The 13848-nt window shown below is 39.5% G+C and overlaps 1 protein-coding gene and 1 long non-coding RNA gene across 8 annotated transcripts in view; one reads left to right on the top strand and one right to left on the bottom strand.

The window, feature by feature from the left end:
* The window catches only part of LOC137041504 (uncharacterized), a 92115-nt gene that overhangs the window by 44524 nt on the left and 33743 nt on the right, over positions 1–13848 (bottom strand). The gene's annotated exons all lie outside the window — the stretch shown is intronic.
* Positions 1–13848, top strand: part of hivep2a (HIVEP zinc finger 2a) — a 97681-nt gene that overhangs the window by 74653 nt on the left and 9180 nt on the right. For all 7 annotated transcript variants that reach the window (XM_067417884.1, XM_067417883.1, XM_067417888.1 and 4 more), the window contains 4 exons: positions 6831–11968; positions 12532–12683; positions 13254–13429; positions 13635–13730. In XM_067417884.1, coding sequence (XP_067273985.1) covers positions 7106–11968; positions 12532–12683; positions 13254–13429; positions 13635–13730 — 5287 coding nt within the window. In that variant the 5' untranslated portion in view covers positions 6831–7105. The remainder of the gene's footprint in view (positions 1–6830; positions 11969–12531; positions 12684–13253; positions 13430–13634; positions 13731–13848) is intronic.

Here is a 13848-nt window from a genome sequence, read left to right as displayed (position 1 = left end):
GTCTCAATATTATTGGCATTAACCATAATATTTAAAATGAGCATATGATTATATGATATATAAACAATCCAGTGCCAGCATCTAGTTGACATTCCAACTTACAATAGTTGGTGGTATTGCACTTTAACCTGGTTCCCACCTGTCATAAAACACAAGCAAACACAATGCTCAGCTGCTACTGCTGTTGTAAAACCGTAGTCGGATATGACAGACAAGACACTCCACCTGCACTACAAGAAAGTTGCCGCGCCAGTGTGGAAGTTTTTGGAATTCATCAACAATGACTCGTTAATCACCCCAGTCAGCAGGTGTTGCTGATCAACAAATGGGGCAATACCAACAACCTTGGAGAATCTTGCAGATTTGGCCACTGTATGCTATTATTATAAAAGTTGCTATTATTTTGCTAGTCCTAAAGCAGAAAATGTTACATTAACCTGTTAACCGCTTATGTTGATGTGTTTTATTACCGTTACATCCCTCTGAGCTTTTTTCTATTTTTACCCAAAACAGGGTGACATGAGCATGATGGAACTCTAAACTCTCATAGGTTAGGTCTGTTTCATTCACACTCGATGCCGGAGGGTGTAACCACACAAAAGAATAATAAAACTTCCAGGAAAACCAAATCCAAAAAAATCCAAATATCGCATGCTGCAACTGAATAAAATGCAGATAGTGACATTTTGACTGATTAAACAAAGATAATTAACACACCATTGCGACAGTATGTGGTTTATCTGTGTTCAAGCTATCTTGGGTATTTTCATAAGGATAATGTATATTTATAATGCAAAGCAAATTGACAGCCTTTATTACTGTATTAAAAACAATAAAATAATATCATTTTTGCTGGTTATTATTCTGTGATAAGAAGCCACCTCAGTTCACAGAAGGAAATTATTTCAAACCGGTTGCTATTAAGTGTAATTATTCCTTTTGTATGCAAAGGTATGATTCGTGGTGGAAAACGCAAACCCACAAAAGAAACAGTAAAGATTAATTTGACTGATAGCATTATCATTTTTTTTTTTCAAAATTTCTATAGATAATCACAAGACATGAAGAGGTTAGATGCAAAATCCGCTAAACATCACCTCCGTCAAAAATGTTATAATACACATAGTATACATTCATACTTTCGCTCCAAATCCACTAATTCCCAGCGTCAGACCATTCAGAAAAACTAGTTAGTTGCCAGAAACTGCTAAACGCCACTTCCCTTTGTAAGCAAAACCCTCTAAGCACACAGAAACCAATCAGAATACGTGAATTGAATCATATGATTTCAAGATGAATGACGAGCCGACTTTCAGTTTCTGAGCTGCAAGTTATTATTATGTTTTGTCCATCGTTACAGTGGCAATGACAGGATTTTGCAAGTGTTCTGTGTGCTGCTGTAAAACTGACAGAAACGGACGTGTCACTTGCATCACACCTCCCCTACTGTGTAGATCAGGATCTTCATTGATACATTTTGAATTCTGCTTTCATCATTTGCAATGTTTCCGGTTCCATCTTTAGTGATTTTGCAACTTACTATGTTTACTATGTCTTGTTGTCCAAAGAGGTGGACTTAGAGGCTTTTGTAAAGAAAAAACCCTGAAAACGCATGGTTTAACAGAAAAATAAATTTACATTTTTTAAATACCAATTCATTGTCGTGACATTTTTGAAAATAAGGCATTTCAATAACTGACTAATAACTTTTTCATTGCCATTAAAGTGTCTATCTTTCACTTCTTAATTTCTAACCTAAACATAGGAGCCTGATAAAAAAAAAATGCTTATTTAAAAGAAAATATGGCAGACTGAACTCTTCATATTATTATTATGAATTCTTATGGCGATGATAATCATGTAGTGAAAAATATATTCTGGCCTGCTAGTACAACTCTATTTTTATGAACTCCTTCTATCCTTCTCCTTCTATTAATCCTTCTATTTTCAGCAGGTTTTGAAGGCATTGTAGCTATTGTTGATTAGCGAGTTATAGAAGTCCTATGCCCTTGGAATGTGATTGTGATATAGCCGATGTGTAGAACTCCCCTATGCTGACCATCTGGACACGATTTTAGCAGGCCTGTGTCTCTGTGCTGGCCTCTCACCCGGCTGCATGTGGAGTTGGATGAGTCGCCTGCCCAAGATTCAACTTTGGAGTCTTAATGAGGAGTCAGTATGACACTCCAGGGGGCTGACTCACACACATTCTGGGTGATACATCCTCTGGTCCTGCTAACACAGACCAAAATCACACCGTAAAAGTTGCTGGATGAGCAAAAGGTGAATCTTGCGGGGAGCTGAGATAAACTGCAAAGACAAAAGTTCTGTGCAAGTGAAGGAAAAGGTAATGTGAGGATAGTATTAGTGGGCCATAATTCAGGATTGTCTCAAATTTCCTTTATTTGAGCAAACAGACTTTCGATTTTTCAGTTATAGGAAGCTAAATAAAAGAACAGCTATTGAGATCCTTCCAGCATGCAGTCGAGTTTGCTTGAATAATTGCTTTGAATAGACATGTGCCAGTTCCTTTAAAACAGAAGACTTTATTGTGGTGTCCTTACTTAGATCTATTTTCAGACTCATTCTCATCTGCTCTGTGCCAGATGATAAAGCTCAGTTAGAGTAGTAAAAGTTGCTTCCATCCCTAATGAGTTGGGATAGCTGGAACAAGGGCTATGGAAAATCAACTCAGCAACCTCTCCTCCTCTGCAAGAGTAGTGGTATTCGTGCACACTTGAAATTCCCTTATGGCAGTAAAGTTCCTCTTGAGACCACCAAGCAAGGTGTAAGCAAAATATAGATGCACGACAACAAGACAAATACAAATAAGGTGCAAAATAAAGTTTCAGGGATTGAGCACAATTGTTTTAGAGGTAGGAATGTGTCACTATAAACTCTATAACCACTGAATTGAAACAATTAGCAGCTTATTGAATTATTCAGTGTCTGTCCTACAAGGAACAAAAAATTGTCCAACTTTGGACTGAGGAAATGAGATCTGTCTTGTGTACCTCCCCAGCATCATGGCTGTGATGTCATGGGGGAGTAGACAAAAGGTGGAACCCAATCTCTGGAACACACTGCTCGGTGTCCAGGTGCACCTCAGTGAACTACATGATCTAGTAACACTGTCTGTCTCCAAAGAGTCCATTAGCTTAAGTATGTAAACAGTCAGCTATTTGCACTACTTATTTGCACTATACTGCAGATCTATGTACTTAAACCAACATATCACACCATAAGGGCTTCGGGACTGTGAAACCATCCCTTTAAAAGTGAGGAGCGGTAAATGGACAAGCTTGACTGAATTACTCTAGTTTTTTTATTGCTATAACCCTGTAACTTTGGCTGGAGCTAAACAGCTAGGCAGCTGATAATCACAATCCCTGTTAAAAAGCATGACTCAAAATATTTTAAGAACATACTTTGGTTAAATACCTTTTTTCTGTTTTATTCTTTATTTAGTTGTCCATTTATACATTTATTTTTTTGCCGTCTTGCAGTGTCCTGTGTTGAACTTCTGGGGGATTAGGCATTTCCACTGCATAATGGCTTTAAATGTGATGGCACTTAAAAAAGACAGGGAGTCTCCCTTCAAGTGAAAAGGATATCCAAATGGCTTAGAATGTGACATAATGCCTCTCCAAATCCTTTTAGGACTGCTGCACCATGCAGCACTCCTTGACAAACAGACTTTGAAAAGACTGATGCTAATCCTCTCACTGAAATCTGACAGCAGAACTGTAAAATGCATAATCCTTGCATTAGATTAGGTATCCTCATAAAAGTTTGTATGTTCTTTATTATACTGGTATTGTGCATCCAGTGTGGAGGCCTTGCTGTGGCCCCAGGCTATGAACCTCCTACACTTTGTGTGTTAAAATGGGGCAGGACGAGGAGTGGGACAGCAGAAAGCAACGTACTGATTACACAGATCATTAATCTTTAGGCATAAACAAGTTTCATAACCATCTAACAACATGTTATGGTTGAAAAATATGTTTTGAGCTATGTTTGTAAAACAGGACATACTGTAGATTCACAGGGTAAAAGTAGCGGAGAGCACAGCAACTTCATGTCATGTAAGATTTTTGTAACCTCTTTTGGTTTATGTAATATGACTTAGTCATGCTATTCCAAATTCTGACGGATTTGCTGTGAATGGAGGAACTGCTCTTATCCTCTTCACAGTGTATGTCCCACACATGTGCTCTCAAATTGTAAGCATATCCATTTGCCTCTTAAAAAGGTAATTCAAAGTATTTTTAACCTCCCTTAAAAAAGATTACGCAATTAATTCAGTAGATATCTTGCCACCCAAAAACCATCATGTAACGAAAGGCACGAAAAAAGTATGGAAAACCATGAGCAATGGGGTAGACGCTATGACAATATACATCATGGTGAATCGATAGAGGTTTTTCTATATTGTTTATATTGGTATATACCCATTCAATGCAGTACTACTTAAATGTATTGGCATTTCAAAGTGATTTAAAAAAAAACATGCATGGATGAGAAAAAGTGCTTGATGTTAAGAAGTGTTAAGTGCAATAAGCAGCTAAATAGAACAATGTGTACTCATACTGTCTTGACACACTGAAGACATCGGGCTTCTACGAGCACCTGAATTGTCAAAATGCCTGTCTTTGTGAGTATTCATGAAAACGCAGTCAGTTTTGTCTTGGGTAAATGTAAACATTTGGAAGAAGACCGGCAGGGTGGGAAATTAGCACCCGCCACCAGCCAATGGCGGGTATTTTTTTCAAAGTGGCGGGTGACTTTGCCGTGTATACCAGCCACAGTGGGTGGGTTGTAAAACATGTTTATTGTTTGGGTGCTCCGATCGATCGGCAACCGATCTCAATCGGTCGATAATCGTGTTGGAATGATTGATCAGTGGTGTCTAAAAAGGCCGATCTCAGAAACCGATCTAATGCTGACGACACAAAGACACGCGCCTGTCGTGAGAGCTATAGGGCATGACATGCAGCGGCACAGTTCTCTTTCCGGCGCGGGTAAAATAATTAAAATGCTGAAGGCACTCTCTCTCACTCACTCTCAAAGTGCTCAAATGGCTTAACATCAGCACATCGCATCTGCAACTAACATCGAGCTGCACAGTTGACACGCGTTGCCACTTGCACAATCGAGGCAGTCACTAAAGTTTATCATTTGCATTCATTTTTAAGTCTAGCAGCCAAACTGCTCAGCACTCGCGCGCTCTCCAAGAAAAGACCGTAACTAACACGCACACGCATACACACGCACACACACAAGCCATCTCACAAAAAGCTTGCAAGTACAAATTGCGCTGAAATAGTCAAATACACACAAATGAATGTACTAAATTACCGTATAGAAGCTTTAGACTAATCCTGACTCCTGAGCATTTCTTTTAAGTTGCATACATTTTGTTCTTGCACTGACGTTAAATTTGTAGCCATTTTGCACTTTGACAGTCACAGGCAGTTTGAGATAAAAGATTTGTGTGTATAGTGATTTTGATTTCTGTCATTGAAATGACTGGGAAAAAGTTTCCAAATCTATCCGAATTCACCCCATACTATGCTAATGCGCTTTTTCTTTTTATAAATTTGAATTCTGGAAAAAGTGGCTAGTAAAAAATATAAGTGGCTGGTAAAATTGGGCATCCACCGGCCACTGTGGCTGGTAGGCAAAAAAGTTAATTTCCCACTCTGAAGACCGGGTGTATGTCAATATATTGGATCCGAGCAGTAAGTCTTAAAGTGACAACAGCTATATCATATCTATGTCCTTAAATGAGTGTCAGTATTATGTGTATGATTGTTTTTAAAGCCTCACTAATAAACATAACTTGGCAGACATTTTGTTGTGGATGTTGCTGTTGGAAACAATGCCTGACAAGGCTGCTATAAATTTAAAATCACTGCTTTAGTTCAATTCATGGTTTGTGAACACATATTTTCCTGTGTCAGGCATGGAAAAATTATGAAAACAAAATGAACCAAAAGTTAATGTTTCAAGTGCTATAAATACCAGTGGTTTTTCTGCCCTGCTATTTTTAGTGCTCACAACGCCTTCCAGACACCAGCGTCACACAGTTTCCTCACTCAAACTCAGGCAGTGCTGTCTGTAGCAATTAGAACAAGCTTGAGATTAAGATGTACATCATACAGAGAGCATGTTCAGCATCTTCCCTTTACAAACACATTCATGTTCTATTTATTGCTTTGAAAACTGAAAAATTGTACTGTACCTCAATGCTGTATTTTAGTCTGTAATGATCTTTCTTTTGTTCTTAAGTGTTCACAGTGTTAATGTTTTTAAAAGCTTTAAAACCCAAACTCTTAAGGAAGTAAATGTTTAAAGTTTACCCTTTAAACACCCACCCACACTACTTAGAATGCCATTTGCATTCCTTGAGCTATTTTTATATGTTTGTGTCACTTTAGGAAATGAGTGGGCAAGGTTGTTAATGATGACTCATGAGCAGAGGGAGGTGGTAGCTCCTCTGCATCAGTTCATTGAAAACTCTTGACACACTTGACATACTTGCTAGGCAAGAAGTACACATCTGTGCAGCTGCCTAGATATCATCAAACTGAAATAAAACAAGAAAGTAAGCTGTTATATGATGTAAGATGAGCAAGAGTCACATGATCAACTACCATACTGTTTTGTTTAGACAGCCGAGTATGATTTTCACCCAGATTTTTTAGATATTAACTTTCAAAATCCTACGGTAGTAGTGTTAAATATGTAGCATTTACTTGAATATATTCACAATATTTCTCTAAAAAGCAATGTTCAAACTTTGTTTTTTTGTTTTGTTTCTGTTATAGATACTGAAACACCAGAGGTCTTTAAACAGAAGAGGAACACGCGTGGATGGAACAAAAAGTGAATGGACTGCTGAAATGAGTGATGGAAAGATACTGGCCTGATTGTTACAGAGAGACATAATTTATATTTTTAAAGTGGAGCGACACTTGAACTATGGAAGTAGAAGGACCTTTTATTTAGGAGTCACTTAAGTAACTCATATGGCATGACAGCGTATATGAATGAAATTTAGCAAACACCCATCTTAAGAAACACAATTAAAGTACTAATAAAAATGGAGCCACATGAACCTGCTGTTGGCCAAAAATGCACCAAGGAACAACGGGAAAAGAACCTCTTACAAAGAAAATGGGTCTCTGAGCCTTCTGCTGTAACAAAAAGAAGTACATTTGCAGATCCAGATGTTAAAAGACACTCGCATCGTGAGCAAAGTCTTACAAGTGGGACAAGCCTTGCAAGCTCAACTCAAAAGTTTAGCTCTGGAAAGCTGATTTCATCTGCAGTGACGCACTCATCACAAGAAAGTCAATTTCAACAGGTTTTTCCTCGGCCTTACTCCTACCAATTGCCACATTCATACCCACAAGAGCCTTTCCTTGGCGGTACAAAGCCACAACCTGGGTTAGAGGCCCATGCCTGGCCTTTCTCTGGTCAACTGCAATCTCTGCCACCAGATGATATGTTTCCTGTTCACTCCCGATCTCATGGAGTATTTCCTCGTCAGAAGTCTCCAGCTGGTTTTGGCCAGTTTTCCCAATCCGGACCTGAGCAGCCAGATGAAAGTCATAAGAAGGAACAAAAACCCAAGAAGCCAGGAAAGTACATATGCCACTACTGTGGCAGGGCATGTGCTAAACCCAGTGTGCTCAAAAAACACATCCGGTCCCATACAGGGGAGCGTCCTTATCCCTGTGTTCCATGTGGTTTCTCATTTAAAACCAAGAGCAATTTGTATAAACATAGAAAATCTCATGCTCATGCTATTAAAGCAGGACTTGTTCCATTCTCTGAGCTAGCAACTCGAACAGATACTGATCAAGCATCTTCAGTCGGGGAAGCAGAGGCACACTCTGATGGTGAACAAAGCACAGACACTGATGAAGAAACTGCAGAAGGGCCAATGTTCCCTGAAAAACGTAGCCCACAGATATCATTTGAGTCTGACAAGACCCAAATGGAAAGGGGACCAGCATATGCAGATCCAGCAGAGGAACTGTCCGTGGCAACTATGAAAGTGCCTATCTTAATTGTTCCAAAACAAGGGGTTCCATCACCTGCCACAGAGTGTCCCCAGTTTACAGATATTAAAGGTTCAGTTATTGGTGGACAAATGGGCAGAGGAGATGAGTCTCATACAGTTAAACAAAGACTTGCCTTAAGACTCACTGAGAAAAAGGATCAGGATTCGGAGCAGTCACAAAATCTCTTAAGCCCCCACAGCAAAGGTAGCACTGATTCTGGTTATTTTTCCCGCTCAGAGAGTGCTGAACTGCAGATCAGTCCACCCAATACCAATGTAAAGACATATGAAGAGATAATGTTTGGAAGAACTTGGTACCACAGAACCAACTCCAGATCTAGACAATCAGTCACAATTGGGATGGTAGCTATTGCTAGTCAAGACACTAATATCAACAAGTCTAGTGCCATGCAGGAGTTGGCCATGGGAAAGATATCAGAGGGTCATGTATTTTATCAAAGTGATTGTGCAGAATCTCAATTAGTTGCTGGATGTGACCCAAAGCATTATCATGCTGGCTCTTGCCAAACTAACACAGGTCTTCTTGAAGCACCCTCTGATTCAGGGCCACTTATTAGAAGCAACTCAATGCCAACACCTTCACCTACCAACCTCAATGTCCCACTAAGTCTAAGAGGGAGTCACTCATTTGATGAGATGACGACCCAAGATGACGTCTTTTACCCAGGAGCTGTGGGTCTAAAGAGGTTAAGGAGACAGGGTGCCTTTGAACACTCTGCCCAAGAAGGGCATGGAGATTCAGAGAACTACGGGAAGATCACGGGTCTAAACTCAAGTTTGAAAATGGGTGAGAGGGGGCCTTTGATGCCTGAATTTAAAGGCTCTGGCTCAGAGATGGCTTGCCCAGAAGTACGCACAGCATATGCTTCATATGGTACAAAAATGGGAATTTCAGAGATCACCACAAGAAAACGGCGCATGAAAAAGAGTGTTGGTGATGAGGAAGATTGCCTTGGACAAGATGATGGCAGTCGGAGTGGCTCTACTGAAATCACAGGAGACTATGACCTAAGACAAGGAAGTCAAGATTCTGCCAAGGCTGCTCCCGCTAGTAAGGGATCCATGTTTAGAGCGCACAGTCCATCAGACAGTTTTGACAGAGGCTCATGTATGACTCCAGAGGATGTGGTACTTGTTCAAGATTCAGACACAAAGACTGCTGGTAATGTAATATCTGTCATTCAACATACTAATTCACTGAGCAGGCCAAACTCATTTGAGAAGACTGAATCAATTGAACATCCATTTTATCAGCCAGAGAAGCATGCTGGGCATCTTTCTGAGCAATCAGACACAGAAAATATAGATGATGTTCAGAGCCCTGATTCTCATCATAGATCAGAAAGCATGGAACATCAGCAGCAGGGTGACAATGAGCATGGATCTTTCTCTTCTAACCCATTGTATCATATGCCCCACAAACTTGTAAGACAACCCAACATTCAAGTGCCTGAAATTAGAGTAACGGAAGAGCCTGATAAACCAGAAAAAGAACCTGAAGTACAAGTGAAAGAACCAGAGAAACATGTTGAGGAATTTCAGTGGCCACAAAGGAGTGAAACATTGTCCCAGCTTCCTGCAGAGAAGCTACCCCCAAAGAAGAAACGTCTGCGTCTTGCAGATATGGAGCACTCTTCTGGGGAGTCAAGCTTTGAGTCCACTTGCACTAGCCTTTCAAGAAGCCCTAGTCAAGAGAGTAACTTATCTCATAGCTCAAGTTTTTCAATGTCATTTGATAGAGAGGAAAGCATCAAATCTGTGTCCCCAACTAAACAAGATGACTTTGGCAAGCAGTCTGAGTTCTTAACTGTTCCAGGCAGTGGCCATTCTCTGTCTATACCAGGTCATCATCAAAGAGAAATGCGGCGCTCCTCGTCCGAGCAGGCACCCTGTGCTTTGCCTACTGAAGTTCCAGAAATACGTAGTAAGTCATTTGATTATGGAAGTCTTTCAACCGGTTCAAGACAAGGAGAAGTATATGCAAGTGCTTCAGCTATGAAGGAGCGTAGACGAGGTTACCTGGTTAGACAGGCATCTCTCAGTGTCTATCCTGAAGTAGTGGTTCAAGAGCCAATCTCAGAGTTGAATATCAAACAAGAGCACTCAGACCATGTTGCTCAAGCTGCTTTAATTGGTACATCCTATTGTGTAACAAGTGACATGGCAAGACCCAGAAGAGCTACACAGTCAGTACTGGGATCGCATCACTTGCTGCAACAAAGCATCAGTGAAGACAGCCAATCTGAGGATCATTTTCAGAACACTCCTCGTTTGCCTGCACAGCTTTCATCAGATAGTGAGCATTCGGTGCATGAGCACATGACTCAGGATATAATTCAGCATTCTTCACTTCAAAGCAATCTGGCATCCTCACCCTTCTTGCCATTTCAGCCAATGCTCTGGCATCCTGAATCAACACAAAGAAACAAGCAGCACCTGGCGTTTCAGACACATCAGTTACAGAAAATACATATCAAACAGCCAAATCTACAGCCCATTCTACATAAACCATACCAACCTCCTCATCAAATTCAAGTACAAACAGACTCAAAAAATGATGGGGCAAGTCACGCCTTTCCATATTCATCAAGAGCCTCTCCACAGCAGCTTGGGGTCTTGTCATCTAAAGTGCTGACTACAAGTTTTTTACAACAAGTTCAGCCTATCTTTGCTACTCAAAATGTAGGTTCACAACCATCACTCCCTGGACTGCTGGTCCCAGTCAGAATCCAGACAAATGTGCCATCTTATGGAAGTGTTATGTATACAAGTGTTTCACAAATCCTTGTCAGTCATGCTCAGAGCACAAATTCTATTAGAGTTGTATGCACAGATAATGTGTCAACTGCTTCACTAACAGGAACTGCATTAAAGCACCAAGTAGGCATCAATTTATCCAAAATATTAGGGCAATCAGAAGGGTCCTTCAATTTTCCAATATGGAACGTCCCTGAATATTTACCTGGGAGCCTTAATACAGGAATTCCTTTGTCTCTGACATCAGGAACTATCTCTACTACAGATGCTTCCTCTAGTATCGGGGGGAGCAAGAGAATGTTGTCACCAGCTAGCAGTCTCGAGCTTTTTATTGAAACCAAACAACAGAAACGGGTCAAAGAAGAGAAGATGTATGGGCAGATAGTGAAAGAACTTAGTGCAGTTGAGCTGAGCAATTCTAGTGCAACGAAAGTTGACAAGTCCCCCAAATCTGAATTTTCAAACAGAGATGACTCAATAGATGAACAGGAGAGGATGTCCTCATCTCCACCCACTGATTTCTTGTCATCTAAATTTCTTCGGTACCCATCTGCACCTCATTTACCTGATGTGCCTCCAAAAGACAACTTCATTCCACCCTTGCAAATTATTACAAATGTGGCTAGCAGAGCAGATTCCCCAGAAGAGCTTGATGTAGATGAGTCTACACCAGAGACAAGCTCAAGCCCACAGTCTGTAATCTCCTCAAGTGATACTCAAGAAGAATCCAAGCAGAACATGGGTAACAAGTTCCCAGTAAACATGCTGGTGCAGCTAGCTGCCAATCAGGGTGGCAGCACTCTCCTACTCACTGACCTGGCAGATGTCCATCAGTTTTTTCAATTCCCAAGTCTTCGCACACCAACTAGTGTCAGCTGGTGCTTCTTAAACTACACCAAGCCAAATTACGCACTTACGACTCCCCTGACCTCTGTGTATGGTTCATGGTGTGTCAGCTCTTATAACCCAAACCCACTCAATCTCAGCACCAAAGCCACCCTGGCACTTCTTCGGTCCAAACAGAGGAAGAACACAGAGATGTATACAATGGCTGCTATGCATCAACCTGGCACTGGAAAACTTGTTTCATCCCTCCGGTGGAAACAGAAGTTTGAGCAGGTAGTCCTGACTTTCCTACAATATACAAGAACAGTTTTATCCCCAAGAAATTCAAATATAATTGAAAATAAGAATATTTACACATAACAATATACACCTCATTCCATTAATTTTGTAAATAAATACTAATTCTAGAACATGGAGATTTTAATAGTGATTTGTATAGAACGATAATACATATATTGGGAAACATTTTTGAATTTATAACTTAAATTGTAAAATTAAATGCTTTATATTTTGCTAGATAAATATGGATGGGTGAGTTTACTATGACTCACCTTGGTTTGGGTCAGACCAACCGAAATAAACTATACAAAGGCAAAGAAACAAAAATTTCAGCCAATTTGTCCTATTCTATTAGTTTTCACAACAAACTGTAGGTAAAGCAGACTATTGCAAAAACATTTTCTGTCAAAACATTAAAGTTTCCAGTTGCTAATTTTTAAGTTTCTTAAATAATAATAAAAAATGAATAACAAGAAAATGCACAGACCAACTAGTTATGTTTTATACCTATAGTTTTAGGGTACATTATTCAAACTGTTTTCTGTTTACATTTCCAGTTGAAGCCTGAGCTTATACAGTTTGATGTTGGAAAGTTTGGAAAGAAAATGAAGGGAATTAGCTCAAGAGACAGGGGAAAAGAGGACCACGGAGAAAAAGAAGTTTCTTCAAAGCAGGCTGAACCCACTCGCATCAAAATCTTTGAAGGAGGGTATGTAAAGATGTATGGCTATTTTTGAACATCTATCAGAGTGTTCTTTATAGAAGACGAGACTCCCCCTTTTCCAATTAAAGTTTAATACTGCTGGGAAACAAATATTAGGAGCTGAGGAATCCAACATCTACCAATATACAAATTCATTTAATGGGGCCTTAATCTGTTAAAACGGAAGCAGCTGAAATGTGCATGACTGTTACATGGTATTTATTAGACAGCATTATTTGATTGTTAGTAATATTATTGTTTTAAGTTTTTGAATCATAATATAGATTACACATGTATATTGTACATGCATGTGCCTTCGATATAAATTTAAAATGAAACCCATGCTTTTAAAATATTTGGTGCTCCATATAATATTATACTGTGCTGGAACAAAAAACATAAATCGATACAGCTGTGAAAATGCTTTAGTTTAAAACATATACAAAAAATCATGCCTTTCAAATATATAACTTGAGCTTTTTGATGTATGGGATTTCATTACCCATCAGCAGCATTCATCAATATATTTGATACATTCCAGTAATGTTAATAACCCTTGCCTTGTTTTTATTTCAGGTACAAATCCAACGAAGACTATGTTTATGTGCGTGGCCGAGGCCGGGGAAAGTACATCTGTGAGGAGTGCGGGATACGCTGCAAAAAGCCAAGCATGCTGAAGAAACATATCCGTACACACACAGATGTCAGGCCATATGTCTGCAAGTTTTGCAACTTTGCTTTTAAAACAAAAGGTGGGTTTTCTCATCTATTTCCAATAACAGCACACATACAAATACACACATAACGTGTTATACCTTGAATAAATGATTTGGACATTTTAAATAAATATAAAAAAAAACACACTGAACAGGTAAGGTACTATATTATAGAGGGTTAGACATATTTTTTGATATGCTAATGCAAGCAATTTAAGCTATTAACTTTTGTTTGTTGCAGGAAACCTTACGAAACATATGAAGTCAAAAGCTCACATGAAAAAGTGCTTAGAGCTTGGAGTGTCTGTGACATCTGTGGATGAGGCAGAAGAACCAGGTATGATGTTATTGAGGACCCAACATTGCAATTTATTTCAAGCTGAAAGTAGTACTAATACTCCAATTTCTGCCAGTTTTTAATAACTGAAATTAAAAACAAAATTATTCTCTCATTT

This window comes from Pseudorasbora parva, chromosome 15, assembly GCF_024679245.1.
Source record: "Pseudorasbora parva isolate DD20220531a chromosome 15, ASM2467924v1, whole genome shotgun sequence".
Taxonomy (NCBI): domain Eukaryota; kingdom Metazoa; phylum Chordata; class Actinopteri; order Cypriniformes; family Gobionidae; genus Pseudorasbora; species Pseudorasbora parva.
Note: the sequence above shows the minus strand (reverse complement) of the source record. Positions and strands in the feature narration are given on the sequence as shown.